The 27,640-nt window shown below is 38.5% G+C and overlaps 2 protein-coding genes and 2 long non-coding RNA genes across 4 annotated transcripts; 3 read left to right on the top strand and 1 right to left on the bottom strand.

Annotated features, from left to right (window-relative positions):
• Positions 1–538: 538 nt before the first annotated feature.
• LOC112843066 (uncharacterized) lies at positions 539–2,791 on the top strand. Its single transcript, XR_003215182.1, has 3 exons — positions 539–641; positions 1,123–1,209; positions 1,677–2,791. It is a non-coding gene; the product is annotated as an uncharacterized LOC112843066 (long non-coding RNA).
• Positions 2,792–9,503: 6,712 nt separating this feature from the next.
• eapp (e2f-associated phosphoprotein) lies at positions 9,504–15,628 on the top strand. Its single transcript, XM_005455941.4, has 6 exons — positions 9,504–9,694; positions 10,923–11,101; positions 12,756–12,887; positions 12,998–13,112; positions 13,226–13,354; positions 14,235–15,628. The coding sequence occupies exons 1-6, from the start codon at positions 9,615–9,617 to the stop codon at positions 14,521–14,523; spliced, it is 924 nt and encodes a 307-aa protein (XP_005455998.1). The 5' UTR covers positions 9,504–9,614; the 3' UTR covers positions 14,524–15,628.
• Positions 15,629–16,235: 607 nt separating this feature from the next.
• sptssa (serine palmitoyltransferase, small subunit A) lies at positions 16,236–20,860 on the top strand. The gene is made up of 2 exons (XM_003451179.4): positions 16,236–16,473; positions 18,743–20,860. Exons 1-2 carry the CDS (start codon positions 16,371–16,373, stop codon positions 18,844–18,846), a joined length of 207 nt encoding a protein of 68 aa, XP_003451227.1. The 5' UTR covers positions 16,236–16,370; the 3' UTR covers positions 18,847–20,860.
• A 2,397-nt stretch (positions 20,861–23,257) lies between these two features.
• LOC112843057 (uncharacterized) lies at positions 23,258–26,062 on the bottom strand. Its single transcript, XR_003215172.1, has 2 exons — positions 25,780–26,062; positions 23,258–24,133 (listed from the first exon to the last, which is right to left on the bottom strand). It is a non-coding gene; the product is annotated as an uncharacterized LOC112843057 (long non-coding RNA).
• Positions 26,063–27,640: the final 1,578 nt, after the last annotated feature.

A 27,640-nucleotide genomic window follows, 5' to 3' on the forward strand; every position in this document is an offset into this window, starting at 1 on the left:
TGTCTCCTTTCTTCTAAAATACCCAGAAGTTAGGCAAGGTTAAGTTACTCCACAATACAGCCGGCGCCCTAAAAAGTATAGTTATGATATAAGATGTGGAAATGTTTGTTTTTCTGCTAAATTACACAGTACTTAATTATGCAGTACTTAAAATTAGTCACATCAATTTACTTATGGCATAATTAATTCTTTATTTCCTGTAAAACCATGACTTGTTACACCCTTGTTCTAGTATGTACTTTTAAGTATTTGCATCTAAACATAATTACATTGTAATTTCAAATACAGAACATTGAAATTCCATTTAATTACAGCAGAACTATGGCGTCAATTGTGGGCTGTATTATAAAGTGTTATCAGTTATTGTTTAATGTTCTACACTGTAACCATTTAGAATGTGATTGAATATAAACATTCACTGAATAGTAAGAGGTCAGTCATGGTAAATTTAACTCAAAAACATCAGAGTAGCTTTCCAAGTGTTTAATGAATTTAGAATTGCAATTTGTTACAATTACAGACTGTGTCAGAACAAAATAAGACTCTGTGAATGGATCTAAAATGTGTCCAGATGGGACTGAGGCACAAAGTGTCTGGAACCAAACTGATGATCCAGTCATTTATCATAGCTCTGACTCCAGGTGGGTTTGAATCAGTGATGTGTGACCACATTAAAAAAGCAGCCCACAGGTTGTGATACATAAAAGCTACATACAGAACCATCACATCGGGTGCATTGATAAAGTATAAATTGTGCTCACATTTTCTAACCATAACTCACCTTTTTGTTAATGTTCTGTTTCTGCAGTCTGACAATTTAACCATCTGCTACATTAAAGGAAAGGACAATTAGACCATGTTTTATTTTTTTTTAAACTGCACTTAGGTGCCATGGCTGCTAAGGTGCGATGGTCTGGAAAGGGGAGGCGTTTGGCACTGGGGATGTAGTTGGGACTGCCATATCTAAAACCTCTAAGCCACCTAAAATATTAGATGGTCTAGGGCTTGTAACATGAAGAGTTCAGTGTACTTTGTTGTTTTGTTGAAGGAATCATGTCTTGTGGGTGGGAATATCACTGATTACTCTTGCTTCTTCTATTTGCCTGTGACTTTCTTTCTTAGGGCTGCAGCACACCTGAGGTGTGCAGGCCTGGTTGGTCCTCTCCCAGAGGAACTGGCAGGACTCTTTCCCTGGCTGTCTGAATTACGGTTTGTTCTCTTTATTTTGTTTCACATTCATTCATCTAGCAAGTGGTCAGATATTAATACAATGACTTCCACACAGTCTCATAATATTGTTTGTTTCTTTTACTGTGTTTAATTGAAACTGTGTTTGGTCTCCCTTCTTTCCTAAACACTTTGGATCTGAGCAGAGACATAGGTTTGCATTGTTTTCTGAGTGCAGCCTGATATCTTCCAGTCCTGTCTGCAGTCAGAGTGTGGATGTAGAGCTTTGTGGGAGATCTCAATTTGCTTTTTTCCCCTTCTGAAAACAAAATTTATTGGCTTATGTTTTACATTCTCAGTGCATTTTCTGTATGGTATTCTATTGATTCTTGTATTGTGACTATCATTGGTGCTTTTTATCACATTTTTAATTTCCTGCTTTTGCTAGCGGCACTCTATAACCTTGTTCTGAAAGAAGCTTTATTTGGCTTGGTGTATTGCATTTCTAGAGAATTCGCTGCTGTACTGGTTCCTCGTGCCCTCTCCTAAATCCAGCAAAATAACTGTGAAGATCTGCATGGGCTTCCTGTCTTTTATGCTTCCGTTGCTGTTGTTGCTGATTGTTGTTAATGAAGATAAACACAGAAGCAGACACTGAAAAAAAGTCTCCGCCGTCAAACAGCCATCATCACAGCTACTTCTGGTCAAGCTCTGTCATGGCAAATTTTGAATATGATGACCATATTCCATAATGACTCAAGGCAAGCTTTCTTTTTAAAGGAAAAATAAAATAAAATTAAAACAGTGGCTGTGGCAAACAGAGTCATAGATGCATGGGTCTCAGTCGTTTTGTGACGGTCACAAATGAGAGAAATCTGACTTTGCTTCTTACCCTCTCAAAAATATAATAATAATGGAACTATTTTCATCAGTGTAGTTTGACTGAAAATATTTGATTAGCAATTACAACATATAATCTACAACATACTGCTACAACATTAGAGCAGTGCTTTATTTTGAGCAAGCACCCAGGCTCAGAAAGGGACAACCAAGAAATAAAAAAGCCATGAAAGGTGAGCATAAAGCTTCTTCTATGTGCTTCTATGGGCTTTCTAAGTGTCAATCATGCAAGAGGCTAAAACGGCTCCACCAAAGGGTTCAGTTCAGAAGCCTTTGTTTTTTTGCAAAGTGAAGTACTGTCACTGAGTACTCATAAAAAAACACAGCTATTGCTGCTCTGGTGGTATCACCTTGAGTAACAGTGAAAATGTCTCGCAGTTCAAAGTATCTTAGATCTAAAAAAGTTGTGTGAAAAAGATGGTCCTTACTTCCACCGAAGCACAAAATTCTGAGCACTGCAATGTACATGTAACTACAGTAAATTAAATAAATGAGCCACACACATTATTACATTATTACCCCAATATGTTTATTAAAGTAATGCTTTTTGGAAGGGATTGTGTGGACCAGGAATTAGTATGACAACCATTCTCTGGATGTTACCTCACGTTTAACATGCTGGAGAACAAGCGCTACTATGTACAGTAACGTTAGAGCCTTTTACTGATTGCATAAAGAAAACAGCTCATTAGAACAGCACTAATAGTCAGTCTTGTCTGACAACATGGCTTCCTGTCTTGCTGGTGTCAGCTGCCTGCCTTTTTGGCGCTCTCAGAGATTATTTAGGCCAGTACACATGGATGGTCCCTAGATTTTTTTTTTCAATATCTGTAATTAAATAGCATGTTTCTCAGTAATTGCTACATATTACAGTTCTATTTATTATAACTTAACAGTATAACGCTGTCAAAAAATAATATCTTACCTCAACATGATTTCATCTGTTGAGAAACTATTCGAATACATAGTAAAGTAATGCATGATATTTGCATAATGGCATTTGTAGTGTTTTCCTGCTGGTGCCTGCAAACCAAAATCAGTTTTGTTGTCACCTCCTACTGGTCACATCAGTAGGCCGTCCCTCTCTGAGTCTTGTTAATTAAGCTGGAGGTTCCTTCCTATTAAAATGGATTTCTTCCTAACCACTGTCACCAAGTGCTTACTCATGGGGGGTTGTGTGATAGTTGGGTTTTTGTCTATATTATTGTAGCGTCTTTATCTTACAACATAAAGCACCTCAAGTTGACTGTTGCTGTAATTTGGTGCTATATGAATAAAACTGAATTGAAATCGAATTTAGTAGATGTGCTTTCAAGGCATTCAATTCACTTCGAGTAGCAAATAGCAATATAAAGTAAACCTGTCAGTCTTGTTAAAGTTTAATATCACAAGCAATGTTACCAAACTTTAGAAAGTGCATTCCTTTACCCAGATGTCGAGTTATTCATTTATGGAACCTGGCACATCTAAGACAGCTTTGTTACAAATCAAGCATATTTGAGCCGTTTTGGCCCAAAGATGGCTCAAACATCTGTGCCCAGTCAGGCTGACTTAACCAGACGATAAGATAACAAAACAGTTAGACACAAAAACAGTATGTTATGGGTTTATTTGTTTTTGTTTTGTTTGTTTTTTTGGATGCCAGAGTGAACGGTTGTCTGCTTCTGTGTGTTAGCCCTGTGCAGGACTGGTGTCCCATGATGAGTTGTTAAAAATAATGGATGGATAATAAATAAAAAAGAATTGAAATTGATGCACTGCTTTGGAAGTGACGTGATCAGATTTCAGGTTGGCCATATGTCTTCACGCTCAGTCAGATGCATGATAACAGATGATGTCAGCGCTGAAAAAATATTTATGCCCAAAATCTTGACTTTAGGTCATTTGATTACATGTTTTGTTACATAAAATGATGTAAAATGTTAAAGTTAATTTAATGTTGTTGGATGAAATATAACTAATTGGTATATATTCTGTTTATACCAAGCATATTTTCATAATGGTTAAATTATTTAAATTAATAAACCACTGATTGTAGATATTTAATTTACATTCATTTTAGAATTACTCAGTACTGTGGAAAATTAAACATACCATTAGTCCAAACAGACCCCAAAATTAAGCTGCAGTCTCATCAACTCAGCATATCAAACTACTAAACCTCATACAGCACATAAGCAGCTTCACCCTGCTACCAGTTTCTGTGTCTCTGTAAGCCACTTTGAAACCCTCCTCTATTCCAGGTCCTTCTTCTATACTGTGCGTCATTGAGCTGTGGGTCTGTCAGCTACATATAAATTGCTGCAGATGGAAATAACTGTCTTCTTCTGACTAAAGAGGTTCTGAAAGAGCAACAAGAATTATTTTTCCAGAAAAATTGTTTGAGCAGAAATCAACTGAAGTTAATCGAATGTTAAATGGGGGAAAACAGTGGCAGAAAAAAAAACATTTAACAAGGGAAAAATGCATTCTCATTCCTAACTTAGGCTTGTGGCCATCATAAAAGGCAAAATGGAAAGAAAATTAGCCTACGTTTAGATGTTGCTATGAATCTTTACTTAATACTTTGCGATTAATTTTGAGACTGCCCAGATTTAATTTACGACCCCTGTGGTAGTCCCACAGTAAAGCCAAACCAAGTTTCTTTATCGAGCCACACAAGGCATAAAAAAACTGAGTAAACTGGACAACGGAGACAAACATACAGCAGGGGAGAAATGGAGGAGAGGTTGATGTGAAATATAAAACAATTAAAACTTGTTTTATAAACTTTCAGTTAGTGGCTACAAAAAGTTGGTTACAAAAAACACTGGTGGAAGAGGCCTTTGTCCCACTTCAAATAATGATGCCAAGTCATCATTAATTCAAAAATGGGAAAAACTAAAGGAGTAGGGACAGGACAAGCACAAGAGGATGGATGGATGGATGAATTTGTGTGTATCCTCCTTCCTAATAGCACCTCATGGTGTCTGCCTTCATCAGCACATCTGTCCTGAGCTTCTGAAACAACATGTCTGATCTTTTGGCTCCACCTAGTGGCGGCTCATCCCTACTTCCAAAAGCACTAGCACAATATAAATAAAGACAGAATGATCTGTAAATCTTACAAATCCATATTTTATTGACAATTCAAATTTTACTATTTAGAAAAAAAAATCAATTCATTTTCAGCTCAAACAAAAATGTTAGGCAAGAGCAGGAATAGGTTGGAAAAGTAAGTGGCACTACAAACAAACGGCTGAGGGAACATTTTACTGCCATTTATGTTAAATAACAACAGGTCAGTAACATGGTTGGGTATAAAAGAAGGATCTTAGAGAGGCGGGGGTTTTTTGGAAGTACAGACTGGCAGAGTTTCACTCTTCTGCAAAAAAAAAAGAAAAAGAATGTCAACAAATTATGGAAAAACTTCAGAATAATTCTCTCCAACGAAAAACACTTTGAATATCTCTTAAAGTGCATTATATCATCAAAAGATTCTGATGTGCAGAAATCTGTGTGCAAGGGACAAGGTCAACACTGGGTGATTTTGGGGCTCTCACGTGGCATTAAAAACATGCATGATTCTGTCACTGAAATCACAGATCACCACGCCATCCATAAATACAGGATGAAACTCTTCTGAAATGTTATCATGGAATATTTCACCAATACTTACCAAAGCTTTAATGGACAACATCAAAACAGAGAAGAGACAGGTGTTGAGAGATCTTCCAGTATGTCCTTTGACCACAAAAGATGGTGCACTACATGCCAGCATCACCATCAAAACCTGGCTCCTGAGAATCACCTCCAGTATCAGTGATGCAGTCAACTTTCATGGCTTTCTTACATGAAAAACTCTTGAAATGACAATTTCAACCAATGAAACTAACTGTTAATAATTTATTTCCTCACCTGGAAAAAAAATTGTTTGAGTGCACAAATGTTCTAAGGTAATATACAGTGATGTGAAGAAGTTTTTAGTTTTTGTGTATTTGTCACACTTGTTTCTGATCATCAAATAAATTGTAATATTAGACAAAGATAAAACGCAGTAAATGCAAACTGCAGTTTTGAAATGATGATTTCAGTTATTAAGGAAAAAACATATCCAAGCCTGTGTGAAAAAGTAATTACCACCTAAACAGAATAACTGGTTGTGCCACCCTTGGCAGCGAGAACTGCAATCAGACATTTGTGATAACTGGCAATGAGTCTTTCACAAAGCTGTAGAGGAATTTTGGCCCACTCTTTTTTCCAGAATTGTTCTACTTCAGCCACATTGAAGGGTTTTCTGTTTAAGGTCATAAAACTGTTCCGAGTTTGATTGGGCCTCTCCAAACCCTTTTTTTCAGAGGTGAAGCTGCTGGTGTGTTTCAGATCATTGTGCTGCTACATGACCTGAGTGTGCTTGAGCTTCAAGGCACAAGCTAGTGGCTAGCTATTTTCCTTCAGGATTTTGTGGCAGAGAGCAGAATTCATGGTTGGTCATGGTCATGAATTGTCCAGGTCATCCAACAGCAAAGCAGTCTCACACCAATTACTTGTTGACCACAGGGCTGGGTACATTTGGATGGCTTTTTGTATTTTCTGAATGAATAAAATCATTTAAAAACTGAATATTGTGTTTACATTTTTATTTTTATTAAACCTTTATTTATACAGGTAGACCCATTAAGACTCAATGTGTCATTTAGAAGCGAGACCTGTTCCAGACAAACATATTAAACTTACAACAATAACAGAAACAATAAAATAGCTAAACTTGTCTAATGTACACAGTCATATCAAAGGCAGACAAGTTCCCAGTGATGATTTCACAAAAACATTTATACGTCTTTTAAAGTCTGCAAGTGAAATCAGTTGAGAGAGCTTCAAATCCTTCTGTAATGTTTTCCATGAACACGGGGCAGAAAAGAAGAATACCTTCTTTCCAAGCTCTGTGTGAACTGATAGAACAGTGAATGTAATGACGTCCTGAGACCACAGTCTATGAATAAACTGTTTGCATAACATGTACTCTGATAAATAACAGGGCAATAAACCAGAAACAGACTTATAGATAAAGTGATACCAATGAACCGTCCTGCGTAAGGCCAATGGGGATCAGTCAACAAGAGAATATAAAGTACAGTGGCGTGTTAAAGGTTTACAGCCAATTATAATTTTTAATGCCACATGATAGACAGAATCCAACAGATGAAGAGAGTGAGCACGGGCATTCGTGTAAATTGTATCACCGTAATCCAGGAGGGGTAAAAAAAGTGCCAGCAACAAGTCTTTTCCTTGCTGTGAAAGACAAACATGATGTGTTTCTGAAAAAGAACCCCAACTTCAGCCTCAGCTTCTTTATTAGGTGGTCAATGTGTGGCTTAAAGGAAAGATTTTTATCAGACACAATACCTAGATATTTGTATGAGGCCATAGTTCCAATGGAAATGCCTTGAGCAGATACAAGAAAAGAAAGTACTGCCATCACCCTCCTTCTGTTTGAGACTTCTGTTTGACTTTGCTTTTTTCTGCATTTAAAACCAGTCTGAGCTGACTCAACTGTGACTGAATACTATCAAGAACTAGCTGTAATTGTTTGAAAACCATGTCGATGGTACGAGAACAATAATAAAGAACTCATCTGCATAAAAATGCATAGATTCTTTTATTGCGTGCAAGGCTTCATAGACGTCACTGAAAACTTTTTGGGAAGCAGTTACAGTACTTTGCAGTTTCCTAAGACCAGACTGGAAAGGAGATAAAATTCTGTTTTCATTCAGATAACTTTTAAGCTTTTTATTTACTAGCCTTTTAAGAATCTTAGCTAAGATACAGAGTTTGGAAATTGGCTTGTAATTATTAACCGTTGAAGAATCCCCGCTTTTCAGTAGGGGGAGTACAAAGGCATGCATCCACATCTCTGGTAAAGTGTTCTGTTGTTTAGAAAGATTCAAAATATAAGACACTGGCTCAGCTATGATATTTGCAGCTAGAAGCAAGAAGAAAGGAGACAGATTGTCAAGACCGGCGTTTTTGGTGTCAAGGCATTTCAAAGCCTTACATCCCTCTTCTACCATAAAGAGTGTAAAGGGAAAAGTATTAGTAAACAATGAACTACAAGCAGAGTTATATATGTATGTGCTAAACAGAACAAGAGGCAACAAAGTGTTCATAACAACAATTGAGAGTTTTGGTTTTGTCTGACACAGGAGTGGAGTTGATAATTAGGTGAGGAGGTAGCTCTGTGGCAGAGAGAGACTTTATAGTTTGCCAAAACCTCACCTCCTAGGGTAATTTAGACTGTCAGTGGTTAAAGTCAAAAAGTAGCCACAGTTGGCCTTTTTGATGGAAGCAGTAAACCATAAACGCAGTAAACGCAACTGATGAAAACATAGCCAATCACCATCAGAATCTGACTTTCTCACAGCTGCCCAGGCTTGGTTTCTCTCATGTTGGAGACCAGCCACTTCAGAATTGAACCAGGGGCTCCCCCGACCTTTAACTCTGACCTGGCAAAAGGGAGCATGTTTGTCCACAAAGCAGATAAAACTCTCCTGGAAATATTTCCGAGCTAAATCAACATTGTCAATCAATGTAATATGACACCAGTTAAAACTGAATAAGTTGTGAAGAAACAAATTTCTTTTTGTGATGTTGCGGGGCTTGGAGTGTGAGATTTTTGCGTTTCCCACAGCACCAGCTATGCCTGCTTAATGGGGTTGGAACCATCAGTCATCTGTCAGTGCGCCCCAGGGTGGCTGTGGCTACAATGTAGCTTGCCATCACCAGTGTGTGAATGTGTGTGTGAATGGGTGGATGACTGGATATGTAAAGCGCTTTGGGGTCCTTAGGGACTGTTAAGGCGCTATATAAATACAGGCCATTTACCATTTACCATGTTGTGCAGAAGTCAGATTGGCACACAGGTGACAACCCTATTCCATATTATGACAAGAACCAATCACCTAAGTAAAGAGAAATGACAGTCAATCATTACTTTCAGAACTGAAGTACAGTCAGTCTGGAAAAGAGAGTTCCAGTAGCAGACAAATCTGTGCTAATCAGGCCTTTATGGTCAAATAGCTGCTAAGAAACCACTACTAAGGAAAAGCAACAAACAGAAGAGATTTGTTTGGAGCTAGGAAAAACAAGCAATGGGCATTAGACCAGTAGAAATTTGTGCTTTTTTCTGATGAGCGCAAATTTGAGATGCTTCCATCTTTGTGCGACGCAGAAAAGGTGAACGGATGGTCTCTATAAGCATGGAGGAGGAGGTGTGATAGTGTGGGGGTGCTTTGCTGGCGACTCTATATAAAACTTTATAACATAAAAAAGTTTTAAAGAGACTGAAGGGAAGTTTTCCCCCCTTTTTTCTCCTTTTGTTATATTCCTCCCTAAGCGCCTGTCCCACACTCCAGCCCAGTTGACGGCGGTAATGGACTTTAGTACCGCTTACCAACCCCTTATTAAACACAAAAGAAGAAGAAGCGGAAGCGGAAGAAGCAACTTGGCGTGTTGTTGCTAACTTATCAGCACCTCATGCTATTGTAATTGAAGCTCCTCAAACATTTAAAATGAATAAGCTGGGTCAAGCACAAGACTTTGAGTCATATGAGATCGAAGAGCCGAGCGACGAAGAGCGGGCCGCCAGCAGGTGCGAGGATAATACGTGTGTTTATTTTTAGGGGCCGATTAGGCTAAAGTGGAGATAGCTAGCTGGGAGCTAACATGTAAACAAACTGGAATAGCAGGGAGACTGCGCTGAGCCGCTCTTTGCGGTGAATTTATTTTAACGTGACATGGATGTTACTGCTTAATTATCATTAATTATGATTATGATGCTCAGGATTTTCTATGAGTCTGTTGTGGCCAGTGCAATCCTCTATGCTGTTGCATGCTGGGGGAGCAGGCTGAGGGTCGCAGATGCCAACAGACTCGATAAACTGATTCGTAAGGCCAGTATTGTTGTGGGGATGGAGCTGGACTCCCTCAAGGTGGTGTCGGAGAGGCGGATGTTGTCCAAGATAAAGACAATGTTGGATAACACCTCCCACCCACTCCATGACATGCTGGTCAGTCACAGGAGCACGTTCAGTGGGGGACTGAGATTACCGAAAAGCACCACTGAACGACACAGGAAATCATTCCTGCCTGTGGCCATCTCCCTGTACAACTCCTCCACTTAACACACTGTTTACTGCAACAGCTACACCCTTCTTGCACATGTTCTTTTCAGCTATTCTTAGTTGGTGTATTGTCTGTCTTTGTTAGTGTTTGTTTATAATGGAGCACTGTAACGAAAAATAATTTCCCCTAGGGATCAATAAAGTATTCTGATTCTGATTATAGAAAGGCGGCAGATTTTTATAAGTCTAAATGTTACAGGCAAGCGGATGAGAAGAAAATAAAAACACGAGTGCAGATACTTATTATTGCCGTAATTAGCCAAGAATTTTCTGGATTTATTATTATGGCACTTAATTAGAGAAAATTAAGCAAGACGTCATAATTATTAATATTTATAAGTGATGTCCTGAGACGTCTTGATGTGTCCAATCAGAAGTCCAAAACTTCAAAAGAACTTGTCTACCTGAAGATATGAAATTTCATTATTAAAGCAGCAAATATGTATGTACCGATGGATTTAGTGAGTACAGGCAACTTATTTTGGTTTTGAGCTAAGCTTAAAGCGACAGTTTCGACGTGGATTAATGGTTTCCAAAATTAAGTGCTTAATTATTTGGTCTGTTAAACACTATACGATGCCACCACATGATATAATGTCACATGTGCAGAATAACACATGAATGGTTACTTCAATTTAGTAATCTCCTGGGTTTGAGAGTCTGTTTTTTTTTCTGAAATCTTTCTCTCTGTTTTAGTTCGGAGGATGAGTTGGACGTGCTCCTGAACGGGACTCCGGACCAGAAAAAGAAGCTGATCAGAGAGTATCTAACCGGGGAGAGCGAGTCATCCAGCGAGGATGATTTTGAAAAAGAGATGGAGGCAGAGCTCAGCTCCACCATCAAGACCATGCAGGGAACCTGGGTACCAGCAGCAGGTAACACTCAGCTGCTAGTATTTGTATTTTCATAGTGATATGTCTGGAATTACTTTGCTATCAACTGATTAGATGGCAGTAGAGCTGGGCGATATAAGATTTTTTTCATATCACGATATGTTTTTTTCATTTCAGGCGATAACGATATATTTCACGATATAAGCCAAATAACTATATTTGTAAGATTTAAATGTGCCGTTGCTCACAAGTAAAATGTGAAATAATTAGCAGCTTGTTTTAATTAAAATATTTATTTCCCATAATAAGTTTAACAGGGCAGATGTACTTAAGGAACATGAGACTTCAGTTTCAGATAAATAAAGGCAAATATTGCAAACTACACAAAACGCAGCCGCTAAAGCATTTAAGTTTCAAAATAGAACAAACAAAACAGACTACTAAATTGTCAATTCCACTTAGAAACAAAATATTAATTCTAAAAATAAATCTTAGGTTGTTTTACAGAAGAACAGACAAAATTGACTAACTTTTGTCAATATCAAATAAACTGAGAACTAAAAGAAAATTCTCAATCTCTCCTTGTTGTATAGCTTAGCTTTTCAAACAGTTTTAACAGTTACTTTAGTCTGACAAAAGCCGAATGACGAATTAGCGCTTTCAGTCAGAGATTGAGCATGCACCGCTTTATTGTATTTCCAGACTTGCTTTCGGCACAATTTACAGTGCGCGCTACTCTGTTTTTTGTCAGACTTGAAATAGCCGAAATACCTTCACACTACGGAACTTCTGTGGCCCTTCCGTTCGACAAGCTCTCCGGCATTGGAACCATCATCTGTTTTTTCTTTGGTAACCTTCGCTCACGCTCTCGGTTGATTTTTCTCTAGTCGGCAAACTCATTTCCTTCATTACCTGGGCTGCACGGCTGCAAAAACAAATACACATGTGCGCCTTGGCGCTTGTGCTGTACGTAACAAGTCACGTGACGTGACGCTGCGGCTGTGATTGGTTCGGCTCTGCGCTACTTAATTTGGATTGGCTGTTGTTTTTTTGTTTTTTTTAAGAGGACAAGAGAGATGAGGCCTATCGCAATAGTTTAATTTTTCTATCGAGAAAAAGTTATTTCGCAATACATATCGTTATCGTTTTATCGCCCAGCTCTAGATGGCAGCTATAGCCAAAAGCTGTGTGTTAAGCTTAATCTTAGCTAATTCTAGTCATTGAATGAGCTGACAGTGTTTGTGATGTTGTTGTTTGGAGCATTTTTAATGAAAATATGTTAAAATAATCACCTGTGTGTCTGTGAAGGTTCTCAGTAATCCAGGTCATCGTAGTCTAAGGAGCTTGGAAAGAAAAGCATCTGGTCTTCTTTAAGTTGCTTGAAGACTTTTCACTTCTCATCCAAGAAGCTTCTTCAGTTCTAGTGAAGTTCCTAGTTTTTCACTTTTACAATTTTATACTGTAATGCACTCGGGAATGACATCACTCCTGAGTTCCGACATCTAAGGTATCTGGAACACAGTATAAGCTCAACAATACAACAAACAAAACAAGTACTAGGAAGAGTAGTGTGTTGACATAGGAAGAAGCCAAGTTTAATCCCACGGTTAACTAACTAACTTATCTTGCTGTGTGAGACAGACCGTCTCTGTAAATACAGTTTGTGCTTACGAGTTGTGTATTTGTTCTCTGGTAGAGACCTCAAAAAGACCAGGAGGAGGAGAAGAAGAAGGGGGAGGAGGTGCTGGTGGTGGTCCTGGACTTTCTAACCCACAGATGTATGATGAGGTTTATTTTGACTCTGACTCAGAGGAAGACGGCACACCGAGTAAGAGAACTGGTTTTCCTGCTGTGGTTACCAACAGTCATTAAGATGTCATTAGATGACAGAGTACATGTACAGCCTACCACTAACAGTTTTTGAAATTTCTTCTGTAGGCAGCTCCACAAGCCAGAGGCGGAGACAGCGGGTCATTCCGACCAATGACGAGCTGCTGTACGACCCCGACCAGGATGACAGAGACCAGGCCTGGGTTGACGCCAGGAGGAGAGAGTAACACAGATTCTCTTACAATTTCTAAAACACATGCCACCAGATGTTTTTGCTTCTTTTTTTTAAAAAATTTCCCTCCAGAGACTCATTCTGCCTCTTACCTTCCTGTGTAGGTACAGCAGAAGAAAACGACCTGCTGCAGCTTTTCACTCAAAGCTTCGCCACCCTCAGGCTTTACCCCACAGCGACGCTGTTCTTAACTGTCCCGCATGCATGACGACACTCTGCTTGGACTGTCAGAGGTGAGGCTCCACAGCAGGTTTCAGAACAGTGTGGATCCCTGTGTTAACCCAGCAGCAGTTTAAGGTGTCGGCCTAATGTTACCTGAGATCAGAGAGCAGAATCCATCTGAGAAAGTCTGACTGATGATGGAGTAGTGTTACATATACCCTGTCTGATAATCGCCAAGAGTGTTAGTTTCTTTTTTACCACACTAAAACATGCTTAATGTCCTACATGGTGGAGATTCAGTCCAGCATAGGGAAAACTACTAGAACTTAATAATACTGACTTTTTAGAAAAGTTTTCATTTCATTTGAAACAAATATTCCAGAGGTCATGATTTCTTATATTCTTGATTGTTTTGCAGTGTTTGTATTTTTTCTTGTTTATGCACAGCGTGCCAAAGTGTCACATGCAAGATATTTCAGGAGAGCTGAGGTCACAAGTTGTGATTGAGAACAACATCATGTTGTATTCAATAAAGCCGCTTTCTATTCCTAATGTGACACCAAAGCTACACCCATGTTTTCATATATGCACAGGACTAGTTCCCATGTTTGAAAAGCTGGAATGATTAAATATGTGATGAAAACATTAATAAAAACTAGTTATTGCTGACTAAGGAGAGCCAACGGGCCATTGCCCAACTCCCATTACATGTCCCTGTCCCGTATTGTTGGATTAGGGATCATAGTATCACAGTGAAAGCTGTTTTGACAACACAAGATATGTGAGCCATTTTATACTCTAGATCAGTTTTTTTTTTGTTTGTTGTTTTTGTTTTTTTTAAAGAAAGATTTGAAGTGATTGAAAATTATCTGCCTGCCCAATGAGAAATTTTCACTATAGAGATTTTGTCATTTTAAAATGTAACGACACGTCTCTGTTGGGTCCATTCAGGCACGAGAAGTACCGGACGCAGTATCGAGCAATGTTTGTGATGAACTGCACAGTCAAGAGAGAGGAGGTGCTGCGTTACAAAAACCAGCAGGAGAAGAACCGGAGGAACAGGAAGAGGAGGAGGGGACAGCAGACAGAAACGCCTGCGGATGAGACTCCAGCAGCAATGGGGATGGATGCTGATGAGGTGTACCACCCAGTACAGTGCTCTGAGTGCTCCACTGAGGTGGCCGTGTTCGATAAAGATGAGGTCTACCACTTCTTCAACATCCTGGCCAGCCACTGCTGATAAGGACTGAACGAGCTCTGAGCTGGACTTTTTCTCTGGCTTCACACCTCGTGGCTCAGATCAGTGTCTTTATATCCAAAAATGCTCACCAAAGCAGAGCTAAAGGGGAGTGAACACTGGACGTGTGCTCATCACTTTAAATTAACGCTGTTATTGTTCTGTATTTGCAGGATGTGTAAATGTCCATCTTCTTTTTTTTTTTGCAAATAAGATCATGGCGCCAGTGATAACTTGTCAGTGTTGTGTTTACAGCAGTTACAACAGTTTTTACTAGATTTTTCCTTCAGTGTCACGGCTGAGATGGCAAATCAGTCTGTGTGTAAAGCTTCACCTGATCACGTTTATCATCCATATTTTGAACACATTGTTCCACAGATAACTAAAATGAAATTCTTTTCAGGATTAGAAAAATTGTCCCAGCTCATGTCTGTAAAACTTTAAGTGCTGTGCCTGAACACAACCTATTGGCGTTGACTCCAGTGTTTTTGTGGCTTGTCTTACTGCGTGTGTAATTTGAAGAGCACAAATGTTTAAATTGGTCACACAAATCTGATTTATTAAGGTACAGGTCAGCTGTTGCATTTAGATTTCATAGTGCAGGTCTCCTCTGTATGAATCCTGCACCTCACCTCCTCCCACATGATTACACAAATTCCTCAGCAATTTCTGACAGGATTAGTTAGCCCCTATATTAAAACATTGATTTTCCTTTAGCTTCCCTCATTAATCTGAATTACAATGCTGTTTCTATTAACAAGAACATGATCAAACCTGTGCTTTGTTTTATTAGATTTTGTGTTATTTTGTTAGCAGAATACTTCAACACTCATAGTGTCTGCTTGTTTTCAACCAATTTACACCGCTGTAGTTACAATGCTGGTCGTTATTGTGCATTGTTAGTAGAGCAACCACAGAACTTTCTACTACCATCAGTGTATTTTTGCAATTTTGCCATCATGCTAATTTGGCCTGTCTAGTAATTGTGGCCATAAATAATATAGACTAAATCACACTGACACTGAAAGTTGAGACTTCTAAAAGTTTTACATTTGCTGCTTTTTAAAAAAAAAAATTTAATACAAAGAATACAGTTTTCTGAAACTTTTGAAAGGCTGCATCATTTTTTCTTTTTCATGTCTGATTTTGAAATTATTTGTCAACATTGACAAATAATCTCTTCTGAGATGGGTAATTTTCGGTATATGCTGCTACAGTTATGGCTTCGGTAAGTAAATGTTCTGATGTCCATCACAATTGTAGGCATAGAAACAGTGCTTTGTCTGCCTCACTTATACACTGTTGGCATGATCATAATATAGATTCCTGCCGTTTAAATGGTAGTTAACTGATTTCATAAATACCTGTACTTCCTACGCAAATGTTCTTCAAACTGGGGAGTATAGCATTTTGTTGGGGAATCTATTCAGCCATGGAATAATCCACATTTAGTGCTTTAGTGAGTATTTGGGTCAGTAGAGCGCTTTGGTTTGGGGGGTGACTCGAAATCTGTTTTAAAGAACCAAGATATTTGATGCTTAATGGAAGGAAATACACTAAATGAAGAGATGGGCACACAGTTAAGGTAAAGATAAACAAGCAAATAAAAATAGTGTATAAATGCATCTTTTATGTGGTGTTAAAAGTTGTTTTTGACTCTTATTTTGAAATTAGGAAGGTGGAACACCCTGGTCTGCGTCACAATCATACGGTTGAACGCGGAGTTGTGATTTGCCGGAAACCAGCGCCTCGCGATTAAACCTTACGCGAGCAGAAAACACCTCAGCACGAAACATAAAGAGGATAAGAGCCGTGAGGAAGGAACAAAGTTCATTTTAAAAGTTAGGACCATGGCACTTGGAGAATGTTGGAAGCAGTTATCCTGGTTTTATTACCAGTATCTTCTGGTGACAGCCTTGTACATGCTGGAGCCCTGGGAGAGGACGGTGTTCAGTATCCTTTTTCCGTGTTGAAGTGGCTTCTGAAGGGATGTTCGACCTAGCTAATTTGCTAACTTTAGCTGAACGCTAGCCTGACTGACCTAGATATTTCACTGATAGCGCTAACTTTACGTAAAAGTAAACATAGCTTCACTTTTTTTGTATAAACCATTTACAGCATTTAAACACACGAGCGGTGATTTATGGCAAATTCGGCATATAGACCGAGTCGGCCCTTCTTATCGTTGAAACCTAAAGAGTTCACAGCTTAGCCAATTCTGAATTGAACACTCGTCCGCCACATTGTAGAGACGGCTTTAAATGTTATTCTACAAGTTATGTGTTTTAACCTGTGATTGATTTGTGTAGAAACGGATGAAAACTGAAGTTGTGTGTGCCTGACAATATCTAAACCGCTTCCTAGTTCATAACCTATTTGACATAACATAAAGAAACGTGTTTGTAGTGACAGCCATGATTAAAGCGTCAAATTCCTTTCATTATTATACTAAAGATTGTTTCACACTTTGTTGTAGTGCTGTGTACTTTTCCTTTCATATAGAAAACAAGCTTTCAAGTCCAGTGTGTGTGCGGTTAGTTGACTCTTTGGGCGGCATCAAAGCTAAGCTAGCTTCAGCTACTTAAGAGAGTCGGTCAGGTGATTGTCGCGTGAAGTACATACACGTTACGTATGACCTTTTATTTTAATTTTATGTTTTTAAAAAGCGCAAACAATTTTAACTGAGCGAAGTTAATAATTAGAGGGTACCCCCTGTTGATGGTTTTATGACTGCACTTTGATCTGTGGCAGTGCAGGAAGTCATCAGTATCACATTCTGTGCATGATGTATCGTCTTCCTACAGTTGGCGTCACTGTCAGGGTGTAGCTCGTCTCCCTCCGAGGATCAGGTGTGTCTTCCTGCTCTTTATCAGCCTGCATCTCATCAAATAACGTAACGCAGTCGCTCAGGGATCACACGGGTTATTTTATTGTTGATCTACAGAAAGCGGATTATGGCCAAGATGAACTTAACTTCGAGTGGCTGATGAGACTTTTGTACTTGAATGTAGGTTTTATAAGTATTTGAGGGTTTGGGTTTTTTTTTCCTATTTCTTTTCCTATCAGGAAGGACAAGTGAATGAGTGTTGGAAAATGTCAGTGACTGACAAAATTTCTTGGTTGACAAATCTGTTAGGAAATATATGGTCACTTGATAGAAGGTCAAAGGTGTACAGTTCTGTAGAGAGCTGTGACCTCCAAGGTTATTTTCATTGCAAAACATCCTGTCACAAGTTTAAAATCTGTTTTGTACAACATTTACAGCTAAATGGAACAAAAATAAACACTGAAGTTCCTCCACCTAAAGTTTCCCGGTACTGTAAAAGATTTTTTTGAGTCATAACTTAAAAATGTATATTTATCATGTAAGATGATAAAAAGCAGCAGTTTCTGTCCTCAAAGAACCAGAAGCTTTCAGATGTGTGTATGATGTGGTTGCTAATTTTTCTTGTAAGCATGTAATTTTGTCAGGCAAGACAACAGTGTCACTTTTTCCTACTGGAAGATGTTCCCTTTAGAAAGCAGCAAGTATAAGAGCTGCAGAGCCTTCTGCAACTTGCCTTTTTGTGCAGTGGTGATCTTGTATGATAGCTATCAGCAAGGACATTCAACAGTGAAAATGTCTATTGGACCATGCTTTGAGCAAATGCAAAGTGATGGCCTCTTTCTAGCAACAGTCTGCTTTCCTGTTTACATTAGCAAGGTAATTATAGAGCATGTAAACATGCTTTATGCTCAACAGTGATTTTGAGAGCATTATTGTGGCTATCTCTGTACATAGTTTTAAAGTTATTTCAAATATTTATTTATTTTTCTCACTGCTTTCTGGAATGTAAATCCTGCCGAACGGGTTTGAAATTCTTTCCAATTGCTAGAATAGCTACAACTAAAGTTTGACTTGCCTTACTGAAATTATGAGACTTTGTGTCTACACTTTAGCCACAGCTGTTATACAAGCCAGCTAACATTTTGCAGGGCTTGTATTGATATATTTTCTATTCACAAACCAGGAAAATAGGTCACTGACTGTTTGGTGGGCAAACATTTGCATGCAGGTGTAACTGGCTGCCAGCCTGTATCCATTAGCAGGCAGTGTTTGTTGGATGTAAAGCACATTACCAGCTACTGATTGATGAAGGCACGTCAGTTAGAGTTTGTGTGTGGTTCCCTGCAGTAAAACTTGAATGTCTTCAGAAATTCCTCCTTAACCTCTCTTCTTCAGACTCCCTGCTGATCTCTGTGGCTGGTATGGCCATATACACCGGCTATGTGTTCATGCCACAGCACATCATGGCCATCTTGCACTACTTTGAACTCATCCAGTGATCCAGGGATCCGGATCGTCCTGTATGTCTGTGGCTTCCTGTCAGTCCATCTGCCTACTCCCCATTCACCTGTCTTTCTGCTGTCCTCTGGGGTTCTGCAGCAGAAATTCTCTCCTTTCCAAGACTGATCCCGTATCAACAGTCAAGTATCTGGCTGTGAGGGTCATGCCAGATACTTTGTTGGACACTGTAGGCAAAGAAACGGTTCTCACGACTGTTTCTTTGCTACTGACGTTCAGATTGTGAGCAGTGCTGGGCTTGGAGGCAAAGCCTTGAAAAGGGGTGCGCTTGGTTTTGATTCACGTTAACATGTTTTTTTGTGCTGTGCCTCTCTCTCTCTCTCTCTCTCTCTCTCTCTCTCTCTCTCTCCCCCCCTCTCTCGGCTCAATTATGCCTTAATGTGTGTACGTTAAGAGGACTACTTTGTTAAATTCATTGATACACTAAAACAGTTGTTGTCATAGTTACATTCAGAGATGGGACACAGGATGATGGACAGAATATGTAGAATAAAAAAATACACAATTTTCTGAGCAGGACCAGATCCGGAGGGCACCTGATTCTCAATCCAAGCTGTCAAGTTGTTGCTCTTAGGAACTGAAACTCTTTTCCACCTTAACTATTTCCCATCGCTTTTATGCTATGGTTTGTACATACGGGCACTGTAACTGTTGATCGTGTGCATCATCAGATGGTTCAGTCAAAAGGTTAATCCTTTTACAATATACAGGTCAAAGGCATGACTTAAACTGCTGAGTAACTTTCAGTGACTTCCTCTCAAATCAAATGCACTTGCAGTGAGTTAAATGAGTGATTTATTCTCCACGTTGGAGATGCAGATCTATAATAAATGCTTTTATTTCTACTTCCATCACTACAATAAGGACTTTCATCCATATCCCATTAGTCCAAGCTGGGTCAGAATGTAAGTGTGATGAAGCAGTCTGGGCATTTTAGAGAATCTTGGTCTAAAACACCTGCCCACTTTTAAAGGATTTGTTGCCCACCTGAAGGTCTTGAGTGGACATGAGTTGACTCAATTTGCCGTATTCCAAATTTGGTTGTTCCCCATAAATTATTTCAATATTGTTCAGTTGTCTCTTTTCCCTTCCACACACATTGTCATTTTTTTTTTTTTTAAGTGGCACTGTAATCACTTAAAATTCCAGGGATCAAATAAATAGTCATCACAGTGTGAACTTGCTGCAACAAAGCTGTGTTTGACACATCCATTTGTTATCCTTTTTTTTAAAAAAAACTTTACACTCCAGCCCTTATTGCTGTAAGCCAAATTAACAAGGTTTGATTTTGGGTACAGCAGTTCTGCCTCCACTAGGTACTGCTGTTTTACTGTCATCACTGCAAATCAAATAGAGTTATCAGTTGCACAGAATACACCTCCAAACTACTGAATGAAGTTTCATTGTCATAATGACACAAGTATTAATTTGGTGATGCAGAAAATGTAGAGATGTTAAGCTTGATTTTAATCTGCTGCCAAGTCTAATTTAGACCAATGGAACTGCAGCAACTAGAGTACACCAAGAACACCTATACAGTCAATATTAGTAAATTCACTTTGATCTACTGAGAAACTGAAGCGATTTTTTTCCTTTTTGAGGCTGTGAGATAGTAACGTGTGGTTTTATGTGCTTGAACATATGCATTGCTCTGAAAAGCCAGCAGTGTCCCCTTTTATGCTTAAGAGTGCTCAATTATCCCAAGTTTATTTTACTGTGGTCATCATTAAGAGTTTCTTCAGCACAGAAATGTTAGAGAAAATACATTTTAATGTGAAAATATTTTGTGTATTTGTATTGCCAATGTTACTCCTGTAAGAATTACGATCCCTTTTCCTTGCAAAATGATGTATTTTTCTCTAATTATGTATATATAACCTTAAATACATATTTGTAAAGTTTTATAGGCAAATATATTAGTAAATGGAATTATTTGTTTTTGTGAGCTATTTCTTCTTCTACATGACTGAACTCATTAAAGGGATGTTGAACTAAGGTTGTTCCACTTGGTCTCAATCCTTCGCGTGCACTTGTCAATGTTGGCCACTAGATGGCAGGGTTTCTATGGTTTTTCTTTTCTTTTTGTCTTTTTTTTTTGCTCCTGCAATCCAAACAAGAATGAACGCAGTTGCATTGTTATCAATGAATATAACTATTATTGTAAACAGTCCATTCAAGACTTTCGTCAATAAAAAAAGAAAGCCTTGAAGTGGATCTTGTGGATTTCATCATCAAAGTTTTGTAAACATGTTTATGAGTATTTACATAAACTGAAGGTCTTGATGCATGCTCAATCATCCCCAACCCTATAAACAGTGCATTTGCACATTAATTATTAATTCATTAATTATCAAGAAACTGACCTTACAGCCCATTATTCATTCAGTGAGCTAGTTTCAGTCATTGTACAAAGGTACTGTTTATAAAGTTGGGGAAACCTGCAGTCAGCTGAGACTGAAGAAGTCACTTGGATGAGTGATGAAACGTTTCTCCCACTGAAATCGCTACATCCAGATGAACAGAATCAACCTTCCTATAAACTGAAGTACAAATTTAAGGTAAGATTACTGCACTTGAGTATTATTATTCTTTGTTTAAAAGTTTTTTACTATGATTTTTTTACCATTGGCCTGATCGTTGAGTCAACTGCCCCATGGGCTATAGAGTTACTTTTTAAAGTAAATTCGTAATATAAAATACTAAATAATTTATGGTTCATTTAAAAGACCCATAAAAAAGAAAGAACTTATGAAAGCTGAAATTTTGCTTCTTTTTTGGTCTTGAATTACAGCAAATCTGAAGTTTCACCATTTCATCTAAAACTTTGACAAATACTAATCGCCACTATCAGGTCTTGTCTGATAAATTATGATTTCCGTTGTGTAAAGTTGATTAAAATAAACATTAAAACAGGCTACTTTGTAACTGGTAACTTGATACTGCGTGGGCATGCAACATACTCAGTCTCTCAGTGAGGTCGGATTTGGTTTCAAGAAACCTACATGGAAACAGCCAAAATATTCAACTAAAGGTTTTAAATGGGTGTGCACAAGCTAACAGATGACTTTGTCCATTGTTTCCAGAGTATGTTTGGAACATACTTGTGTTTATAAGTCTCTGCATGCATGTATCGTAGCAGTTAAAGAACAACCCTGTCCACAGTTACATTTTTAGCCATCATAGTAAAATTTAGCACAAACTAACAAAAGTATTAATTACAAGTTTTTACAAAAGTAAAAACTTGTAATTAATATCACGGGGGGAGGGGGGGTCATCTGTGTTTTATATAAATATAAAATATAAAACAGCTTGAGGGGATTGTTGATGTGGTTTGTATATCAGTGAAAGTGAAATGGAATTTTAATGTAATTCTAATTATGTTTCAATTCAGTATTTTTTCCCACAATTTCCCCATTTTAATGGTAAGTTAGCCAAAATGTGTTAATTTTACTGTCATTCATTTGACAAGCACCAGGACTCATGAAGCAGGGATTCTGTTGTAGAGAAGTTTGTGAGGGAAGCCGTTGAGAGCACACTCAGCCAGGTGAATCATCACAGCCTCATTTTGGATACTTCTGTCACTTCAGTATAACTGTAAATTTTGACGTCACTAGATTTTAGATAACTGGAAGAATACTTTCCCCCCATGCTGAGTCCATTTCTGTTCTTCTCTCTTCATTTGTTTTTGTTTTTTTGTTCTGCTTTTTGGTAAACTAACTGACACTAAACTGAATTGGAAGCAGTAAAAAATAATTGACTGACAGAGATGTAATGTAGTGAATACCACTGTGGAATTTCTATTCTCCAGCTCAACAAATGAATGAGCTTTCCATCTTTCCAGCTCCCAGCCTGCTGTTGGTTTTTTACCAATACATTGTTCACCCTCACCTTTGTCATTACCATCTCTTTGTTTGGCTACTGGAGGATGTCCATCATCTGACTGCTTCATTTAGCTCACTTGGCTTGCTGGTTTTCTCTTTATTTCAATTCAAGTCAAGTCAAGTCAGCTGGCTTTATTGTCATTTTAATGTGGTACAGTACAGAGTGAAAGGAAACAGCGTTGATCCAAGACAATGGTGCTACATAGACAATCAACACAGGACTGCATAAAGTGCAAGATTCCAAATAAAATCACAAGTAACAGTACAACACCAGACAGAACAGAGCAATACAGTCACAAGGTTATTTAACTCTAACCCAACTTTGATGCTTGTTGCGTAGTGCAAGGATGCCAAACTCCTTTTACATGGCAGGCCATATACAGCTCACTTTGATCTTATGTGGGCCGGACCTGTGAAACCCTATTTTCTGTTGGTGTAAAGAAACTTAACTACACTTAATATTAATGTTGTCTACAATCAAGACAGTTTAATTCATGCTTTCCACGACACATATAACATCGTGTGTAATCTACTGCTAATATGCACCACTCTGGGGACTTCATGTCCAGACTTCTGTCACACCTACAACCACCACAACTATGCATGTGCTGTTGCGTAATGTAAACCAATTAGCATGCTTCAGCTAGCATTTTATGGGTAAACCAGCTTTTCTGTAAGAAAAGCCAATGGTCAATGGTAACTTTAAAAAAAAAAAGCCAAAAGGACAGAAATTCTGTTTTGTTTATTTGTACATATTATAGCTACAGACACAAAAAGTAAAAACTTTTTTCAGCTTTTCTACCATTGTCTCCTGTTCATAGAAGGTACCATCTGTTGCCCCCTTCCTGAATGGCAGCCAATTTTTAATAGAAAGTGTAGGAGCTCTGCTAATCCACAGAAATTCCTATCAGTCAGTCGCAACTGGAGAAGCCTTGTGGATAAAGGTTGTGAAACTCCTTCAGTCACTCCTTTGTGGATTAAACTGCATATTTTCTGCATATATCTGAATCTAATCCTGTCAGACAGTACAATGTTGTAGGATTTGTTATGAGGCATCATAATGTAATGGCTTGCAGTAGACTGTCAGGTGTTATTTTAGCCTCGCCCTGCAACCATGAACTTGTATAAACCTCAGTAAAAAAAGAAAAAGCCTGTCACGTCCCATGACATTCTGACCTCAGTTTCAGAAGCCTCCAGGAAAAACAGATGAATTAGAGTGGATTTTTGTGGCCTTGAAAATCACAATCTCCTGATTATCATCCATCAGCAGCTTCAGTCGAAATCTCCTCTGTGTCACTGCCAGGCTTCAAAAACACATCAGTTTGCACTCTCAAATTACAACACGTACACACTCTGCCAAGGAATCGTTCCTTCCTTCTCTCCCTGGCTGCAGATCAGAAAGGAAACAGAGGTCTGGTTACTGGTTAACTCAGACGATGGAGCTATTCTCACGTACGCACAAGAGGGTGCTCACTGGAGTTTGAACCGCCGTTATATGAAGCACAAAAACAGTCTGATTTGCCCACAAATATACCTTTATTGTCTCTTATGTCATCAGATGTTAACTTTTAAAGGCTACACCTAATTTGCTTTTGTGTGTCAGTGCTCATTTTTATGCTAAATAATGAACAAGAAGCAACACAGTGCCTTTTTCCCCCACACGTGCAAACCTAAACAAAGCTTGACTGTGTTGTACGCCCCTTTTGAGCCCTGAATGGTCAAATCTTCCAATTATAAAGAGTATACTTTGCTTAACCAAGAATAATGGCCCTAACCTGATGATGGTGATGGGGGTTTAAACTCTTAGCGCGATTTGTTGTGTTTAGTTGTGGTTGCAAAACGATTTCCCAGTCCTATAGAAGTCTATGGAAAACCAGCTTATCTGTGTTGATGTCTGTACAAACTTTCCTGACTTATAGTCACTGTCAATTATTCTTGGGCCATATTGAATAAGAAATTGAGTCCGTTTTGGAAATAGCTGTCATACTGTGTTTCAAAAAGGAGCATCATCCATTGGGTAGTGACTTGTGATTGGAAAGCTGTTAGCCAATGAGCATGCAGTCACACAGTAAGACCTTCTTGTCACATCCAGTTTTTGCAACCAAGATGGTGGAAACACTTCAAAGCAGGACTTCAGGAATAATGTGGTGACATTACAGTATCTCTGTCCATCTTTTATACTGTCTGTGGTTGTTGGCAACACTTTCTTCTTTGTGTTTTGTGATTAAATGGTGGTGGGCTAAACAATTTCTATATGTACTGCCATCTTCAGAGGTAGGAACATATTATATTCTACTAGGGGGATTATTTATTTCAAGAAGATGAATTATTAGTTAGTTGGGGGGGGGTTTCAATTTAAAAACCATTTAAAACATTTCTCTGGCTCTCTTCCATGGTGTGTCTTTTGTCCTGTTTCCAGCCCCTCACCCCAAATGGCACACGGCAGATGGCTGCCCCTCCCTGAGCCTGATGCTACGAGAGTTTTCTTCCTATTAAGAGGGAGTTTTTTCTTCTCACTGTTGCCAGGTGCTTGCTCATAAGGGGTCATTTGATTGTTGGGGTTTTTCTGTACTATTGTAGGGTCTTTACCTTACAATATAAAGCATCTTGAGGCGAGTGTTGCTGTAATTTGGTGCTATATAAATAAAACTGAATTTAAGCTAATTTAAGAAGCTACCAGCAGGTAAGGCTGATTTTATCAGTTTGGATCTAGGTTCAAATAAATTTTGGGTAAAACCCAAAGTAGCTCTTAAAAGAGCCTTTACATGTTTGTTAGACCTAATGGAAGCCATTTCACAATACAATTTAAATAAAAAATATAAAAATGCATTAAAACATTCATGTGTGTTTCGTGGAAACTGTTGGAGAGCAAATAATATATTGTGCTGAATAGAATTTGTAGTTATTTTTTCAAAGACATTATGTTGATGATGTTAAATCATGTTAAAGCTTTTATGCCGCCCCTACTGACGCTATTAGTTGCAGGGCCGTCATCTAAGCTGATTACATGTAATAGAAACAAGCTGAACTTACCAAAATGGCTTACCCCTTCAGGTGACCTTTGACCTTCTGCTCTCAGAATCACTGTTATTTCTGACTTTTGTGTTTGTCTGGAGAGAGAAAAAAATATTTACACTAGAACCAGTTTGCAGCAAACACTGACTCATCATAGGGGGTGGGGTCATTAATGGGTGTCACTGTGCTGATTAAGGGCAAGCCTTTGGTAGAGCTGGCACAGCTTCTTTCACACCGTCCCTGTTTCGTCTGGCAACAGGAAGCTGACTGCTGTGTGGAAAATCACGTATGCAGACATTCCTCAGAAATGGAGCTCCGGGGAGCGAGCAGCGACAGCGAGGCACGATGTGACACGTCTGCACCCTCTGATTCCTTATTAAGTACTTGGTTATCAGATACACGAGTTATTTTCTCCAACCTTGAATCCACCCTGCAGGGTCACTGAGTGTCTGCTGTAGAGCGCTGCTGACACAAGATAATGATACTGAAGGACTGATAATGCTATTGATATTTATAGTCAGCTAATGATATTTACAACACATAAAAATGTTTGAAATAGAAGCAACTCCTAAAATAACCCAAAAGGCCAATATAGTTGAATCGTTTTTAGTATTCCCAGCGCTCTGTTTTATTTAGAAAGTGTTTCAACTTTTGTATAGCAGGCATTTCACTTCCACTTTGTTATCGTTTCTTTCACTGAATCCACTCGAAAATCCCAATAATACAGTTTTAAAGGCATAAAATAGTATTTTCGCACTATAAGGTACAATAAGGTGACTCCCAAAGAGTTACTGGCTGAAAACGTATCTATAGCTCAGCATGGTGTGTCATGTGTCCTTAAGAAAACAGAGGAAACTGGACAAGTGAAAAACCGTGGCAGCCCTTAAAAACTATGAACAGTATCTTCAAGTCATGTCACTAAGAAATGAGAAACAAATCCATCACAGACTGATTTATCTGTCCTTGAGTTAATCCATCTACTGTTTACTGAAGCCAAATTATTGTCATACAAGAGGTACAACAGTGAGTGTCTAAAGCCATCTGTAAAACACGGTGGAGGCTCTGTCATTGCATTGGGCTTCAGTTCAGCCAGTGGTATTTGAGATCAAAATTGATGGAATTATGAACACAGAAGTGCTAAATGAATTTGTATGTGATTGGTGAGTGTTTTGAGTGGTCAATTTAGTATAAGATGCTTTATATGCCTAGATGATTTTTGGTTTAGCTCACTTTTGCCATTTAGTGTCAGATTTCGATTTACTAAGCAATAACATCTGTCACTTATGTCTTTTTTCAATATGACAATGTTGGCAACAGGAAGTCACATATACAGTCACAAATACAGTTGCCAATGCAGTAAAAGCATACCTGGATAAAAGCAAATACACAGTGGAACAGTATCAGTCATGGATTGGCCTCCCCAGAGCCCAAATACCAACATTTTTAAAGTAGCGTGGGATTATCTTGAAAGAGAAAAAAACAAAAGGCAGCCAGCATCCAAAGAAGAACTTTGGATAGTCCTTCAAGAAATCTGGAGAACTATTCCTGAAACTATCTAAAGAAATTACAAGAAAGCTTGCATTAAAAGAAATCTTGCTTTATTGAAGAGTAGAGGTGATGATACCAAATATTAACATTCAAGCTCATTAGAACTGTAAAAACTCTAATTTTCCTCATATGCTGCTGTATTTCCATCTTTGACTTCTTCCATTTTCCTAGAAAAAAATGAAGTGAAGAAATGAGGTGAAACCGGTCACTTTGTCCAGTACTGTAGAACTGTTTGCTGCAGATGCTTGTTAACACATGTTACTGTGAGACTAGAACCATGATGAGCCACAACAAACCTTGTGTCTACAGCACTAAGAATTTGATACAGCTT

This window comes from Oreochromis niloticus, linkage group LG19 (genome assembly GCF_001858045.2).
Source record: "Oreochromis niloticus isolate F11D_XX linkage group LG19, O_niloticus_UMD_NMBU, whole genome shotgun sequence".
NCBI lineage: Eukaryota > Metazoa > Chordata > Actinopteri > Cichliformes > Cichlidae > Oreochromis > Oreochromis niloticus.